Genomic DNA, 16,010 nt, shown 5'->3' with positions numbered 1-16,010 from the left:
GATTTACTTACATAATTTGGATGTGTGTTTGCCAGGGCTTAGATAAAACGATAATCGAAGACGAGATGCTTTGAGCCACGGATGTGGGATGTTGAGAAGATGTTCTAAGCGAATGAAAGACGAAGCCCAGTTTTATATCCAGAATTTCCCTACAAACTTCACAGAAAGTAACAGAAGCTGAAGGAATAGACATAGTGAATATATTCACTAGCTAAACACACGTACCGGCGAGTGTATTACAGGTACGAATCAATGAACATCTGCTTTCCTGATTTGAAGCTGATCAGATGTTCCCTAGATCTCAAACTCGACAACATCATGATGACCTTCGAGGACCCATCGGTCTTGGATGAGTTTACCGCATTGCAACTCAAGATTCCCATGGACTACAAGATTGACAGCGCCGGTCGATATGTTTATCTCTGCCATAATGAATTTGGGCCGCTGAGAAAAGTCAGGAATATCCCCAAGATTGTGGATTTCGGATCGGCAATCAAGCTCAATCCTGATGCCAAATGCATTTGGCCGATTCAACCGCATCACTACCGGGCGCCCGAGGTAATTCTTGGCTGTGGCTGGAACACGGGCGCAGATGTCTGGAATATGGGGATACTAGTGCGTTGATGTACCTTCAATGTGTTAACTGCTGATACTTTGCAGCTTTGGAACCTCCTCCAAGGCAGTAACCTGTACACACAGGTTTACGATGCTCAAGGATACTATAATGCTAGATCACACCTAGCGGAGATGATCGCCTTGTTCGGACCCCCTCCTCCAGAAATGCTTGCAAGGGCCCGGGAAATGTCGAATCAAAGGTGGTCTCCAAAGATACGAATGACAGGTTGTAATGGGAAAATTATGTGACACGGTTGAAGACTTGTTTGATGGTCCCTTCTTTGATGAAGAAGGTAGCTATCTCCCTCATTTCGATTAAGGTATATTGCTAATCGCAAGAAAGGCAAGTTCCTGTATCCGGACCTAATTCCCGAGCGCAAACTCGCGGATACGCTTTCCCTGCTTGAAGGTAAAGACAAAGAGGACTTTCTGGATTTGACCAGGAAGATGCTTGTGTGGGATCCAACGGAGAGATCAACGGCTGCTGAGCTGGCTGAGCACCCCGCCCTTCAAGATGATTGAAGCTTATCCCTTCTACTGTACTATTAGCAGGATTCAGACACTGAACATACTCCTCTCTCTATTATAGACTCACCATCGAAGATAACCGGATCTAACTACACGGAAAGTGCTGTATTATCATCAAAGGTGCGAGACATGGTCAACCAGCTTGGCTCGACCTCGGAGAGAAGATTGCAGGGGAGCCAAGCGGCATGGTCGTTGACCCATACAAGGATATCAGTGGCCGACTCCTTTTCCTCCTGCTTCTCAGTGTGTATGTAACCATGGCATTATGGCTGGGCATGTTACAAAGTGAAACATGATGGTCAACCCCTTTTCTTTTGATTTTCCTTTTCTTCACTTCACTTCACTTCTTTTTTTTACCAATTGAGTTCGACATCATAGCTTATTAGATACCCCCCCCCCCCCCCCTCCCAACGTTGATTACGGACTTGACGGGCCTTCATACTCACCATCGCATTGTGCGTGGACCATGACATTCTTAGTACCTCAAGCGGCAGTATGAAAGCGAAGGGCGGTGATGGTGTTAACCCGAGCCTCTATGCTTCAGTATGGAGACTCTGTTGCCCTTCAGTCCTTGTACTACCTTAGCGAGAGTATCGACTTCCGCCCATGGCTGAGACCATTGTGTAGTGAGGGATAGACAACAACAAGCTTCAGATTCGTCAACCACATGCAAAAGGGCATCCAAATGTCGGGGATAGTTCTATGGGGACAGGTCTACAAACCATATGTGGGATTGAGATGGTACTGTACTTGACGATCGTGATCCATGGAAAAGCTTCTTAGTACCACGGGTCGTGGTAACGTATTTGGTAAGCGAGTCGGCCATGTAAGCCAGTCGGCCACCTATGTATTGTATATACAAAACTGATTTTAATCTTTGAATAGTTCAACAATCTTAGAATCTATACTTTAGAAAATCTGTAATATATAATCTAAGAACTTACTTAAGATAATAACTTAGTTTATTTTCTTCTAAAATCTATTATTTACCAGTGGTAATTCTCTAATAAAGTGTTATTTTTGTAAGATATGTAAATAGTGTATATAAAAGCTAATAAAGATAATTAAATCTTTTAATTCTGTAGATAAGAAGATTATATATATATAACTTTTAATATTCAGTTTTAAAAAGATTTAATAGAAATTGGTGAAGATAATATGACTTAAAAATCAGCTATTTTATATGTAATACATGGGTGGCCGACTCGCTTACATGGCCGACTCGCTTACCAAATACGTTAGTACGGCTGACTAAAACCGCAGGCGGGATGGGTCAGCAGTGGTAACAATACCGCCAGCCGAGCCAAATCCAGCCCCTTCTGACTCAGCATCGCTTGACTGTTCCTTTCAAGTGGTGATTTCATCGAGCCACTTATTGCATACCCTTGGGGTTCTCTGACTAGTTGGTATCCCCTTTGAGACGCTGTACCAAGCTGACCTCGGGTAATGAGATCATGGACTTTCGAAATAAAGAAATTGCGGGGAAGCAGATCTTCAGTGCCCTCCGCTCCACCCCTACACTTTATAACAACACCAAACTCCCTGAACGCCTTGGCTAGGTCCACGATCTGCGAGCGAATCTGTGCTTGTAAAGAAAGCTTCATCATGGATAGTTTTCTTAACCATCCTCTAGGCCTAGTGTCCTACTTTCCCCGGGCAATCCAGTTCATCAGCTCCGTGATCGTCCTAGGAATCACTGCTTGGGCTGTGCAGGAGACAAAAAGTCTCACGGTCATCTATAGTCTGGTTATTGTAAGCCGTCGTTGCTGTTCTAGAACTCGAAACACTGCCGTGCTGACACAAGTCCAGTCTGTCGTTACCCTCGTTGTCACCTCCGCGGCGCTTCTTTTCAGCTGTATGATCAAGCGCCAGAGATGGCACATCTGGCCAATACTGATCACTGATGGGGTGATGTCCTACTTGTAAGTAGTATTATCACGTAGGTGTGGAAATGCCCGGAGATGTTCTGACGCGTGGTGTCGCAGATGGCTCGTTGCCTTTGTGTTCTTGGCGCAGAATTTCAACGCTGTGAACTGCCGTGTCATTCTGTGGAATGGGTTGACGGCTTGCAGCCGAAAATATGCCGCCGAGGCATTCAGCTTCATCGCATTGTAAGCCATTCTGGATGGTACGGTGAACACTTCCCCGAGATGCTGACCCGTCTAGTTTCTGTGCTCTGGTGGCCCTCGGTCTTGAGATAGGATACATCTACTGGGCAAGGCCAAAGATCTCGGCCCCGATGCAGGAACGGGGGCGCGAGGATCAGTTGGGCCAGAACCTGGCGAATGCCGGGGTGATGTAGTTTAGTACTAGGACGGTAGTGAGTGCGGTGCCTGTCTCGGGATTGCTCGGTTCTGGTTATACGGGCCGTTTGAGTCTATGATGTCAGTTTCCGGATGCGCACTTTTTGATTCTGTGTATAAGACGTCTACGTCGTCCGTGTCATTAATCTGTAAGTTGAAAATATCGCACACGAAACATATAATATATATAATTTAACTCTGTCCTGTGTGCTGTCGCCGTCATGCCAGCCACGGCTTCGTGAGTCTGCCACGAAATGCCCGAACGGTGACCACGTGACTAACTACGCTTGCCGCTGCAGAGACGTCTGCCTCGTCATACTGGCCATTTTCATTCCCCCACTCGCAGTCTTGTTGAAGCGGGGATGTGGACCCGATCTCTGCATTAATATCGTCCTGACTCTGCTCGGTGATATTCCGGGCATAATCCATGCATTGTAACACCGCCCGGTAGATATCGTTGTTTTACAACCATTTAGCTAACGCATAATAGGTTCATCGTTTTGACTTCGCGTGATAGACGAGACTGGAATCAAAACCAGTACTACCATCAGAGCCGATACTATTAGTCAAGGTTGTATCTAATATTGTCTCCGCGAATTGTGAGGTCGAGCCAAGGGTGTAGAATATAAGGATCACTAGCTCTCAATAGTTGTACTGTACATAAACGGGTTTCTTGATCGAATTTCTTCCTGCAAAGAGTATTCGTCTCGTAATCTAACTTATTTTCCACAATGCGCTAAGGATTTATGCCGGGGGGGATTGGGGGGCTGATCCGAGGGCTGAACAGAAGCCTAACGGGATTTGCTCCCGTATCCCGCCCAGCTAGCACCGTAGACTTTGTATTTTTCGAGTTTTGAAAGCTGATTCTTTCAAGCTCGATGAAGATATTTCGAGCCAAAAAGAATATTTGGAGTGAGCTATGCTAAACAGTACTCAGGCTGCAGAGCCGTCCGTCGTTTGCCTCCATGCAACAATTCGAACAACATGAACACGACCACCGACACCTCCTCGGGAAGACCCTGCTCATCAGCACCAGCCTTGCGCTCTTATCCTACGGACGCGCCGTAGCAACAAGCATCACTGATGACTCTCATACCTTCCCCTCCCCACTCAACATATTGTCGCTCTACATCGCCACCCTGCTCATCCCAGCTTTTATCTACTGGATGCACCGCCAAACCCGCTTCAGTCGTCCGGCTTTGATTTCCAACACGCTCTGGACCAACCTCCCCATTACGAGCATCTGCATCACCGTCTTCCTCCTCTGGGGCACCTTGAACCCCGGCGAACAACTCACAGCATTATGCCTCCAAAACGTCCGCGACGTCTCCGCCCTGACCTCCTCACTGCACTTCCTCCCCGCCCCGATCTGCGGGTTGCTGATGACCATCGCCATCGGCGCGTTATTACCGCACCTGCCCCTCTGTCGCCGTTCCCGCCGGCTGTCTCGACAGCGGAATCGCGCCCCTACTCCTCGCAACGCTATGCCGCACCGACGGACCAGGCTACAAGGCTGGCGTCTTCCAGGCGATGGCGCTGAACCCGCTGGGGGCGGATCTCATGTACACGATCGCCAGCCCAGTGATGACGGGGGCGTTTCCGGCCAAGACGCAGGCCCTCGCCGGTGGGGTGCTCAACATCCTGGCGCAGGTGGGGAAGAGCGTGGGGATCGCGACGTCAGCAGTGCTCGCGAGGCAAGTCCCTGGGCAGGCTGGTGTGGGGCCCGAGGCATTCATGCTGGGATATCGCGCCGGGTGGTGGTATAATTGCTCGTTGGGCTTTGTGTCCGTTTTGGTCAGTTTGTGGGGTTTGAGGAGTGTTCATACGGTGGAGATCAAGAGGGATTAGATTTGCATATGGTTCGCAGATGGTTTGCGTCTCTCTCTCCGCGTCGTTAGCATAGTGCTTGGTACTTGATCACGTGTCATGTACATGAGCTCGTCACCTGCCAGATCGGATAGAACACTATGTGATTGTGTGTGGTGACAGCAAGCGTCCAGACCTACAAGGGAGACGTGGCCTTCCTCTCGGCCGAAAACCATGACTGTCCATCATCACGCAGAAAGACGACCAGAGTTTCGTGAGTCATTCAGCTGGTTTGGAGTTCTGTGATCTTCTTCCCATGCCCAGAACTGTTAGGAGCAGTGAGCATGTTTCTAAAGCCGACATACTAGTGTAGTATATACACATTGCATATTTCCCACTCTACCGCTGGCCCACAAACCGCCACTGAGGTGCATGTGCAATATCCTTCCCACACCTTCTGCACATTCGCAGATTGATCACCCATGCAACGGCAGCTCCGTCCCCGACCCGCATCTATAAGTCCCCTTCAAGAGCTCCGTGACCTCCGATGGATAAACCCAATTGAAAACCGCCATAACGATCAGCATCATCGCCGCATCGAAGATATACACCCAGTACTCGTGCTGCAACAGCGTGCCTGTCGTCCCCTGGTCGTACTCGACCAGACGGAAGATGCACCGGATGAAGATAAAGACACTGCCGATGTAGAGCGCGTGCATGTGTCGTCTCCACGGCACGTCTCTCGTATACCGCTCCGCGAACCCGGATTTGACCAGTCGCACGTGGAAGAGCACGCTGGTCAAGATGAAGAGACCGAAGAAGATGACCTGGATGATCAGGCCGATCTTGATGACCGTCTCGCCGGTGGAGAAACTGCTGGCTTTCTGCTGGACGAGGATTGCGGCGCCTGTTGGTCGGGCGGGAATTTGTGTGTTGAGTTAGCAACCTTGCTGGAAGGGAAAGAACGAAGGGAAAGGAAGTGAGAAGCTTTTACCTCCAGCTTGGGTGAGGAAAGCTATAATGTCTCCCAAGACGAAGAGCTTGGTCAACCACGAGCGTCGCACAGGGCAGAGTTGCTCGCCCCCTGTGATGATGATGATGCGGCCGAGGGTCATGTAGATGCTGGCGGCGAAGAGGGAGGGCGCGATGAGGATGAGGATCGTCTGGACCGCTATTGGGCCTAGCTCGTAGTCGGGATATTGGCTACCTGAGATAGCTCTCTATACCTAGCAACATTATGATTTGCTCTGCAGAAAGAAAGTGTGAGATGAAAGCATGAGGGATAAAGACTAACCGCAATGTATCCCGTCACCTCAACTATTCATCTCCCGGTCCTTGTATCAGCGACGACCGCTCAGGGGAACATAATTGATCGTGCATACATACAGTAGCCCCCAATAGTGAAGGCAATGAAGAACCAGGTTCTTGTTCGAGATAGTTGAAAGGTGTGGTAAAATGTCGATGCTGCGAAAAGGACGGCAAAGACGGACGCGGCCGCAACGGAGGGTACATAGTTATACTCTCCCATATACTCGACGTTGAGAGCCATGACAGAAGAGAGAATTATACTGATTGTTTCGAAAGTGTGAATCGGCTACTCTCCTCAAGGAAGAGCAAAGACATTGTCCAAGGCACCCATATATATAGAGCTCGGCTTGGGGATTCCGCTTCATCCTCTCCACTGGCACTCAGCCGGACAGTAGACAAGGGGAGGGTCTCAGGCTAGATCGGCCTAGCAAATCCATGCCTTGCTAAAGCCAACTACTTATGGCACTTCGCTCATAAGGGATTCGGAATGAGAGCCGTCTATGTAAGCGGGTGGACAACTTACTTCAATTTTTACTTGTGCCTGGGCCACTCTCCATACATGCGAAATTAAAACTACATCGGAGCATCGGGGCTCCAAGTTCCCGACCTCCCGACCACCGATGTGTGAGGATCCTTTTCCCTCCACACTTTCTCCAGTCTCTACCCGTGGGTCCCTGAATGAGGCTGTGGCAGCCTTTGCCGAGCCAGTGTATGGTTTTAGTATCATATTCTATCGAACAGACCAGCTACTTCCGTACGGAACGGCCCAGACCCGAGCCTATCCATGCATTATTATGATCTTTTTAGGCGAGGCCTAGCTCAGTCGGGGGACCACACAGATGTACTGCTCTCCATGAGTAATGTTCGATACCGTTAATCAGCATCATTTGATCATTCATAAAGAATGATGGTATGCATTTTGAGATCAGGTGCGCACCAATATATTGAATGAAATTTAGCCGACAGTGAGTAACGAGGTCCGAAAATAGCCTTTAGGTTACGGAATACACGTCACAGTCACAATTCAAGGCTAATGCTATCATTAAAAATCATTCTTCCACCAAGACACACTCGCCTTGCCGCCTACGATGATTCCTCCTTCGACCCGCATCACCTTCTCTACACCCTCTGAACACCAGAACGTCCAAGGATGCGTGCAAAATCTCAATCAACATGTCGCCTGTTGCTCATTATATCCTTCTTTCGAGTTGTCCTTGCTAACGAATCTATCTCAACGTCTGCTCTGGCAAATTGTGGCCCCAACACAGCCATTAGCGTGACCTATTTCGATGTCAGATTGACACGGTCTGGAACTCTCGACATCGCGTTTACCGGATTTCTCAATGTATCAGGCAATGTCACCGCAGATGTGGTGCTGTTGGTGTACGGATACCAGATCCTCAATGACACGATCAGCCTGTGTGACTTGGGCCTCGACAGCCTCTGTCCACTTGCATCTGGCGCACTCGATATACCCCAGGCAAGCGTGAACGTGTCATCCATCGTGTCAGTGATTCCAGGTAAGTGACATGGCCACTTCTTGATCCTTGCCAGAATATCCTAAACTGACCGCGACTGTAAGCTAGGTATTGGCTACACTGTTCCGGACCTTGATTCCACAATCCTCGTATACATTTACAGTGCTTCGGCTCGAAAATCTATAGCATGTCTTTCAGCCGATCTCTCCAACGGGCGCACGGTCGATCAAGCGGCTGTTTCGTGGGTTCTTGCGGCCATGACTGGGCTGGGTTTGATCGGCTCCGCTATTGCCATGATCGGAGGCCATCTTCATTCCGCCACACAGCTTTCCGTCGCGTCACTGGATTTGTTGAGCTTCATGCAGTCGCAAGCAATGTTTGGCCTCTGCTCAGTTAGACTACCACCTATAGCACAGTCCTGGACACAAATCTTCCAGTGGACTATTGGAATTGTACGGATCGGGTTTGTTCAATCGTTCGGCCGCTGGTACTTACGGGCAACGGGAGGTACCCCGTCCACTGTCGTGGACAACTCAAAAAGCATCTCAGTGATTGTAGAGAAGCGGGGGTTCTCCGATCCTGTCCTCAGTTCCGGCAGGAGTCTACTCCGAAGAACGGGTTCGAACGTGTCAAAGAGTAACGAAAACAGTGTGAAAGGTATTACTCGAATGGCCTACCGAGCTGGCATTGAGTCCACCAATGTATTCATGACGGCATATTTCTCATTCATGTTTGTCGCTGTTATTCTCTTTGTAGGGCTGGCGACAGCTAGACTGGGACATGCTATTTTGAAAAGGTCGAACAACAAGAACCTTCCGCGATGGCTTGAGTCGGCACCTATGCGCTTGCTGAACAGTAGCAGAGGCCTGTACCTTCTATTCCTGACTGATGCCCTCCCCTCAATCGCCTCATTTTCCTTTTGGGAGTTCACACAGCGTGATTCCGCCGGAATATTGGTTTTGGCCATAACCTGGTGCGCCGGGACTACCGTATGCCTTGGGTGGATTGCAGTGAGAACCATCTTCTGCGTCCGGAGAGGTCAAAAGTCCGGCCTGACCGCAGCATACACTCTTTCATCGGGACTCATTGACGCAAAGAATGTGCGATTAATTCAGCTGTTCCATACAGCCGACAGATACTACTTCTTTGCCATACAGCAACTATACGACTTCACGGGCGGGCTTACCATTGCTGTTAGCCAGTCTGCTCCAGTTGCACAGGCTATAACCCTCTTGGTTATCAATGTCATTATGATGGGTCTCGTGATCTGGGCCCGCCCTTGCCGAGAACGAAGCATGAATGGTCGCGCCATCGCAGTAGCGATCATCCAGTTCGTGAACTCCATCTGCATCCTCATCTTCTCGGGCATCTTCAAAGGCTCACCAATGGCGGCTAGCGTTGTTGGTGTGATCTTTTGCTTGTATAATGCGGTCTATGTGCTGGTGCTTATGGGCTACCTGCTGACTTCATGGGTCAATGCCATCCGTATGAAGGAGCTTGAAACTCAGTACCAGAGCGTAGGCGACAATCGCGAATCGTTCCTGAACCTACGTGCTTCACCTCCGACCGAACTCATGGATCTGAGTACCACCGATTCCGGAGGGCCCAAGCCTCGTGAGAATCAACGTTCAACTCCATCAGTGCACAACGAATCAGGGGAGAGGCATACTTGAGATTATCAGACACATATCCTGCGATAATACAATAGAATACGAAATCAGTCTACAGAATCTTCGTACTACACAATATTCTCCGGACTGGGTTATAGATACCCATTGACTACCAAGGCTAGAATCGTAATCTCTTGTGATTTGATCCGTCCCGTTCATCGTTAGGGTGCATCACAAGGACACTGGACGGGCGTTTGATAGGGTCTGAGGCAAGAGATGTTAACAAACGAAGACATCTATTAGATGGGTAGGCCTACCCGGGAACAACAAGTGATTCACAGCCATCAGGACCCGGGATTCTGGCAAAAGGTGTGAATGTAATATCAGAAGAGCAGGTGAAGAAGACTTACGATGTACGCTCCCACGTCACACATTGAAGGTTTACAGTCAAGGTTCTGCTTGTAATAGCCCTCTTCCGGCATTCATTCTCTCAGTATCGCAACCTTCACCCGAACCATCCTTTCCAGCCATACTGTATCTGCCAATTGATTATGCCGTTGAAAACATCATCTCTCTCTCTCTCTCTCTCTCTCTCTCTCTCTCTCTCTCTCTCTCTACTTTCGTTCTTTCTACCCTAGCTTGTCCGACCTAGGAACTTCAGCCACAAACTAACCTCTAGGCGGGATGACCATGTTTTACCGTTGGTTCACGCAGGCTGAGATCGGTATCGAGCCCACCATTCAACTCAATGAGACTCGGACCGTCCTCGAGGCATGCGACGGACATGTCTCTCAACTTATCCAAGCAAGGGAAACCCAAAGAACCCACCTGCATCCTACGCCACCGTCCGCCTTATCTGCAAGAAAGCCGACCGCAACATCAAAGCTCACATGAGGCTCTATAAGCAGTTCTCTATCGGGGGTACCGAGGCCGAATCACCTGCCGTCCGCGGCCAGCAAGCGCAGACATGGGACGACCCACCAGAGCTCGTCGCCCTGCGCGCTCTTACGCGCGAGAAATCCCAGATCACTCCGCGCCTCCTGGACTCCAAGATTACAAGCCAGGGAGAGTCGGGTCTTGTTCCCGATGGTTTTCTGAACTATGTCGTATGGGAGGTGGTGCCCGGACGGCGCCTGGCAAGCCGCATCGCGGTCGAAGAAAACACCTTTTGGAACATGGAGCCCGACAAACGGGAGCTGATTCGGCAACACTTCCGGAAGAACTACTTGTTTGTGCCACTGTGGACATCTGTTCTCTCTTCCTCAATGCGCTGTGCATCTTGAACTAATATGGAAATATTATTTCAGGCAGCTGTGTAAATGGGGGTACATGCCGCTCCATGGCCGAGCATCCCGCCTTGTCTGGGACGCCGAGTCCGCGACGCTGTAAGTCTTGTCTATCAAGATTAATTGTTCAGTTGCTAATACTTCTTTTCCCTTTCTCCCTAAGTTATTTCATCAACTTTTTCATGGCTAAGACCACAGATAGGAAGGAGAAGTGGTGCCCGCTGCGGTGGACTGGCTGGGGTCTCGCCAGGCGCCCTTATTCCATGGCGGGGGGACAACTCTGGGACGGGTCGACTCAAGGCTGGGAGTGGTAGCGTTGGTTTCTTATACTCTTTCTAATTGAAGAGGGCTTGAGTAGCCTGGATTTCCGGCATGGTGGCCTGTGCACGTTTATAATAGACTGATAACATTCTCCGGCAGGCTTTATACCTGTCTTGTAAGTGGATAATCTACCTCAGTCAGCCTTGACCCACTTCTCTGTTTGGCTAAGACGTTGACTGAAATCATAGATGACTACTAGGTAGATAGCAACGGGTGATTGGATCAAATCAACTAGGTATTGCTTCGAATGAATCTGAACAATTACAACTGCCATACTACTTGCAGCATCTCATTGTCGCATTTGAGTCAATGCTCAACGCTCACATCAGCAGCTAGGCCGAAACCGTTGCGCGGGGACGTTCCTCCGTGCACCGCAATTCTTACTCACCCTCTATGTCATCTGGTCTAAGCTCTTGATCGCTGTCAAACTTCGCTCAATTCTTACTGTGTATTCGGCTGCTCAACTACCACACAATACTGGATTTATCCTCTTCATTGAAAATCTGTGTTCTTCCACTGCAAGTTAATTCACCTTTGCACTGCAATATGCCCCCACCACCATTTGTGGACAAGAAAAGCCCTGGCACTATTTCTATCACTGTCCCGTCTGACTTGAAGCTGTTTGCAACCCAGATTTACCGATCCTTGGAGGATGACCTTGTGTACAAACACGCAACGTTTCAAGTTGACCGCTGAACACTTCTCAACTCGTCCCAGTGTTTCCGGAGCAGACTAGAACAGTCCTTGAATGGGCGGGAGACTGTTGTTGAGATTGGTTGTTACAGCATCACGGCATTGGAGATCATCTTGCGGAAGCTACACAATACTTTGGACCAGAAACCTGTGGGCGATGCTTCTTTGGCAGACGTCTGGTGTCTGATCTTCGACTGCCGAAAATGTCGCATCTGCCCAAAGAACCTTACACAATGGTTCGACGCATGTTGCACCCACAAAGAAAGTCAGGCCGACCCAGGCATGGAACTGAGCTTCTATCGAGAGATCATGCTTCCAAGCTGCGCTCTGGAACATGCGACAATTTGTGCTCGGGCAACGAGGGCCCTCATGTACCAGAGCACAGAGCATATCACCGCGTGGTGCCTGCCTGAAGTGCAAATACCAATTTCCGCGCCGATTCTGCGTAGGTTCGATTGTACAGTCTCAGTCATTCTTGTCCCATGTGTCTTCTTCTCCCCTCGAATACAGCGACGTCCTCCTTGCTAACACCTAAATTGCATGGATGTAACAGGGCAGCTGAACGCCGCCCGTGCCACTCTCACGATACCATCCACGAGAATCTTCTTGGCCGCGTTTCCACAATGCTTCAAATATCACTTCCACCTTGTTGCAAGTGTACCGTGTTTGAATACCTTCGCGAGCTGCAGAGAATCCAGGTCTGGCCTCTCAACGACTGCTTGAGGCACCAAGGAATTGACGAGTTGATCGACCGCTTGGCCCACTTTGAAGCAGCTCAAATGCACACGTATATCGAATCTTCAGCGGACCAACCGGCAGACTGTCTTGTGTGCACCGCAGACTGGAACGGTGTTGTCAGATGTGCAGCGAGTCGCGTGGCAGGCTTCTTTGAAGGGCTCTGTCTTGATTGCGTGTTCAGAACGGCCGATAAGGACCATCTTCGCGATGATCAGCACTATGATAAGAAAGATTACTGGATCTGCTTGGACAGCGACGACAAATTTGATCGTGGGTGTCGGATCCAACACGGAAAGCCCACGTGGTACTTTAGTTTCATGGGGCAGCAACCACAACGACAGGGACCCGCAGCTCGTTCTGCTGGTCTACCTTATCGCCTGTCGAATCGATGTTGACTACTGTAGCCTCTTCGAACTAAAAAATCTTTCGAGATATTTGAGTTGTCTTCCTGTTCTCCTGGGCGGTCTCCTAATGCTCCTATTTTGCAATGTTTATTCTTCTTTAGCTAATCTTATGTAGTACAGAATCGACTAGATTCTAGTTTGGGATCCTGAATGTGGTTTGGTGATTGTCATCGAGGCACAAAGATTGCATAGTAAATCAATCAAGTTGGCCCTCCTACAGTAAGTAATTATGAATGCGAATAAGTGGTCCCTAGTCGGTCGGAACTCCGAAATAACCATCCTTAACCAACCCAATTCCACTGCTGGCTCCCTTAAGCTTCTCAAGGAAGACCCGTCAGCAGTTCATCGGTGATGCGTCGTACGCACTACGCGTTGCTTTTATGCTACGGCAACTGCACACGTCGACCGATCCTTAAGACCCTGTAGCGTTTCAGTAGGAGGTAAAGGGTGCGGTGTTGCTCGCCTCACCACCATCGGCCATCAAGCGACTTCGAGCCTTACCTGCAGGTTGATATTGCCGAAGTTGCTACTTCGGCTGACGATGGCCATTGCGACCATTTGGATTAGCATAGGTACTAGAGAGAGCTTGAAGAGGGACTCCACCCGATCGAACTTACATTCCTTCAACTGCGTATTGTTCATCAAACTCGATCGAAAACACGTGTCCTGGACGTAGAATGGACGAGTTCGACGAAAGAGGAAGTCCAATGGCAGTACATTGTGCTGCCGGCAAAGAGTTATATCGTTCCGGATAGCCCATTGGAGCAGTGAACAACCGAAAGTTGAGGAAGTCCCATGGCCTTCTTTTGCTGTTACCAGGTGAGTGCCCGCAAGCGTCGATCGAAATGGGCCTGCCGATCCGCCCTCCTGAAAGTTTCGAGGCCGTTGCTGGCCGTCATCAGCAAGTAGTAGACGCCGGTCAGAGGAAGCTGGTATACTGGTGTCGGTGCTTAAGGAAATATTTTCCATCCTGTCTGCTTGGAGAATACTCGAAAAGATGTTTGAATAAAGGTACAAAGAAGCGCGGTTGGAATATCGGTTAAGATTCATGTCCGCAGTATGGCAGGTGCTACAGCGTGCACGGACTCGCAATCCATGATGTGTCGTCACCAGCATCAACCGACGCTACACTCACCGCCCGCATCCTCATCATCTGTTTGTTGATGGGCCACATTTATTCCTTCTCTTTTCCACTTTCCAAGCAACACTCTCCCTTTTCATCCGTTCACCTCTGTCTTTTTAGTCACTATCATGTCTGGAACACAAGACGTCACTCGCGATGGCTTCACCTCCGTCTACGGTCGGTTCTGCACCACGCAGGGCCGCATCGAGCGCGTAGACGGCGCCACTCTCCGGTCAATGTTCCTACCCAAGCTCAGCCGCATCGCCTCGCGTTGGAGGCGCAGCTGCACCGCGAATGGCTGGCCACCCGCACGCCGGAGCAGCTGTCCGGACAGCCGGATTGGGTCATCCAGAAGTACTTTGGGGATGATCCTCAGCGCCCGGATCGCAGCATCACCAAGACGGTAGTGGGGATCCCGTTCCCGTGCACCAGCGAGTACCGCGTGAGTCAAATGCGAGAGGCGGCTGAGAAGGTGGTCGGCCTGCACCATGAGACGGCTCGCGGCCCGCAGACCAAGGTGATTTACATGGGGTGGAACAAGGCTGCGGTCGGGAAGGCGGCCAAGGGCCATGCGGCGAAGGAGAAGAAGGAGATCGAGGCTGCGGAGCGGAAGCGGGAGACGGACCGTGCAAAGCTACACGCGGACTATCGGCGCAAATCTCGGGAGGCTCCATCCCCTGTCGGGAGCTACATTGTCGACTGTGAGGAGATCAAAGACCAGTGGCCCGAGGATGCGGATGGGTTGACTCTGGATATCCACGAAACTGCGACCCCGGGCGTCTTTGAGGCCGGATTCTATTTTGGGGCTCTGGAGGGTGCCATGATCATTTGCGCGGATGAGGGGGTTTTAGAGCGGTACTGCGCTGAGCTTGAACGAGAGGAGGATGATGATTCCCAAGAGGAGGGCTTGATCGATGGCAACTCGGATGATAGTGGGGTTGAGGGGGATGGAAGCCCCAAATTGGGGGTGAAACGGAAGGTACCAGTTTCTCAAAGTGGCCGCTCAACAAAGAAATCCAAACAGAGCCCGAGTCGCTTATATTTCCTGAAGTTGCTGGGCTGTGAGACGGGTGAGGGGGAGATCTTTAATGAGCCAGATGATGGCAGTATCAAGTTCAGAGACGGCAACTTCGACAGCTTTGAGGGCCAAGCCAACATGACGTTTATTGGCGATGGCATAGCCTTTACTGGACGAAAGGTCTCTGATCTGCCTGGCTCTAGTGGAGGAGTCTGGGACGAGTACTCGTGGAGACACCATGAAAATGCAAGGATCGGCCGGTGGCACTAGGTCCTGTGGTGGGAATTGGCTATACAGAATCCAATGCTCTCTTGTGTCAAATTGTCGTTCTCAATTGGCGAGCTCCGTACCGTGTCCACAAAAGCATATAGTTGCACGGATACAGAAATTTCCCCATCGCCCCTTTCAGCTCATCGTCTGTCGGCTGACGTAGTAAAGGTACCTTTAGCTACGTGATAGTTCCCGGTGCGCTCATAATAGGTATGCCACGAAGCATGAACTGGCACTGTCCACGCGTTCTCCATGTGCGCAATTGGCTTTCTGGATGCCTAATTCCAACCAGTTGTAATGACGATTCCCAGTCTTCGAACATGTAGGCTGTACTTGTTACATGGGCCGCACACCGTGCTTAGACATTATAGCTGAACATTGGCAGCGTGCCAGAGCCAGCGAAATGCAAACTCCACTTGTGAATTCAGTGTCGCAGCCAGGATTAGGCTTCTCCGGATGGAAGCTCAAGGCCGTCGAACATCTCACTGCCTCAGTGAGTCCCGTCGCAT

The 16,010-nt window shown here is 50.1% G+C and overlaps 7 protein-coding genes across 7 annotated transcripts; 6 read left to right on the top strand and 1 right to left on the bottom strand.

Annotated features, from left to right (window-relative positions):
- Positions 1-318: 318 nt before the first annotated feature.
- On the top strand, positions 319-1,137 carry BO66DRAFT_411985 (kinase-like protein; the record flags this gene model as incomplete). Its single annotated transcript, XM_025649325.1, has 4 exons — positions 319-615; positions 661-841; positions 876-908; positions 959-1,137. The coding sequence occupies 4 exons, from the start codon at positions 319-321 to the stop codon at positions 1,135-1,137; spliced, it is 690 nt and encodes a 229-aa protein (XP_025503231.1).
- A 1,350-nt stretch (positions 1,138-2,487) lies between these two features.
- Positions 2,488-3,547, top strand: BO66DRAFT_392391 (MARVEL domain-containing protein; the record flags this gene model as incomplete). The annotated part of the gene is made up of 4 exons (XM_025647488.1): positions 2,488-2,895; positions 2,953-3,065; positions 3,129-3,254; positions 3,310-3,547. Coding segments are annotated over exons 1-4 (517 nt in total), but the record flags the coding sequence as incomplete, so codon positions are not given.
- A 62-nt stretch (positions 3,548-3,609) lies between these two features.
- On the top strand, positions 3,610-4,113 carry BO66DRAFT_392390 (YqaE/Pmp3 family membrane protein). Its single transcript, XM_025647487.1, has 3 exons — positions 3,610-3,684; positions 3,746-3,880; positions 3,937-4,113. Exons 1-3 carry the CDS (start codon positions 3,668-3,670, stop codon positions 4,010-4,012), a joined length of 228 nt encoding a protein of 75 aa, XP_025503229.1. The 5' UTR covers positions 3,610-3,667; the 3' UTR covers positions 4,013-4,113.
- Positions 4,114-4,333: 220 nt separating this feature from the next.
- BO66DRAFT_101036 (uncharacterized protein) lies at positions 4,334-5,607 on the top strand. Its single transcript, XM_025641751.1, has one exon. The coding sequence runs from the start codon at positions 4,412-4,414 to the stop codon at positions 5,210-5,212; it is 801 nt and encodes a 266-aa protein (XP_025503228.1). The 5' UTR covers positions 4,334-4,411; the 3' UTR covers positions 5,213-5,607.
- Positions 5,608-5,728: 121 nt separating this feature from the next.
- On the bottom strand, positions 5,729-6,801 carry BO66DRAFT_452844 (RTA1 domain-containing protein; the record flags this gene model as incomplete). Its single annotated transcript, XM_025651959.1, has 4 exons — positions 5,729-6,159; positions 6,247-6,472; positions 6,547-6,569; positions 6,639-6,801. 4 exons carry the CDS (start codon positions 6,799-6,801, stop codon positions 5,729-5,731), a joined length of 843 nt encoding a protein of 280 aa, XP_025503227.1.
- A 909-nt stretch (positions 6,802-7,710) lies between these two features.
- Positions 7,711-9,711, top strand: BO66DRAFT_452843 (transient receptor potential ion channel family protein; the record flags this gene model as incomplete). Its single annotated transcript, XM_025651958.1, has 2 exons — positions 7,711-8,080; positions 8,147-9,711. 2 exons carry the CDS (start codon positions 7,711-7,713, stop codon positions 9,709-9,711), a joined length of 1,935 nt encoding a protein of 644 aa, XP_025503226.1.
- Positions 9,712-10,338: 627 nt separating this feature from the next.
- Positions 10,339-15,528, top strand: BO66DRAFT_420893 (uncharacterized protein; the record flags this gene model as incomplete). Its single annotated transcript, XM_025649913.1, has 5 exons — positions 10,339-10,493; positions 10,674-10,722; positions 11,541-11,560; positions 12,229-12,319; positions 14,470-15,528. 5 exons carry the CDS (start codon positions 10,339-10,341, stop codon positions 15,499-15,501), a joined length of 1,347 nt encoding a protein of 448 aa, XP_025503225.1. The 3' UTR covers positions 15,502-15,528.
- Between the last annotated feature and the right edge of the window lie 482 nt (positions 15,529-16,010).

This window comes from Aspergillus aculeatinus, assembly GCF_003184765.1.
Source record: "Aspergillus aculeatinus CBS 121060 unplaced genomic scaffold BO66scaffold_28, whole genome shotgun sequence".
NCBI classification, from domain to species: Eukaryota; Fungi; Ascomycota; class Eurotiomycetes; order Eurotiales; family Aspergillaceae; genus Aspergillus; species Aspergillus aculeatinus.
The sequence above is the reverse complement of the archived record's forward strand: the minus strand, read 5'-3'. Positions and strand labels throughout refer to the sequence as shown.

Bases quoted from the DNA above. Each gene is read 5' to 3' on its own strand.
- BO66DRAFT_101036 (XM_025641751.1), top strand. From the start codon at position 4,412: ATGCAACAATTCGAACAACATGAACACGACCACCGACACCTCCTCGGG.
- BO66DRAFT_392390 (XM_025647487.1), top strand. The intron at 3,881-3,936 runs GTAACACCGCCC...AACGCATAATAG, and splicing joins CCGGGCATAATCCATGCATT to GTTCATCGTTTTGACTTCGC.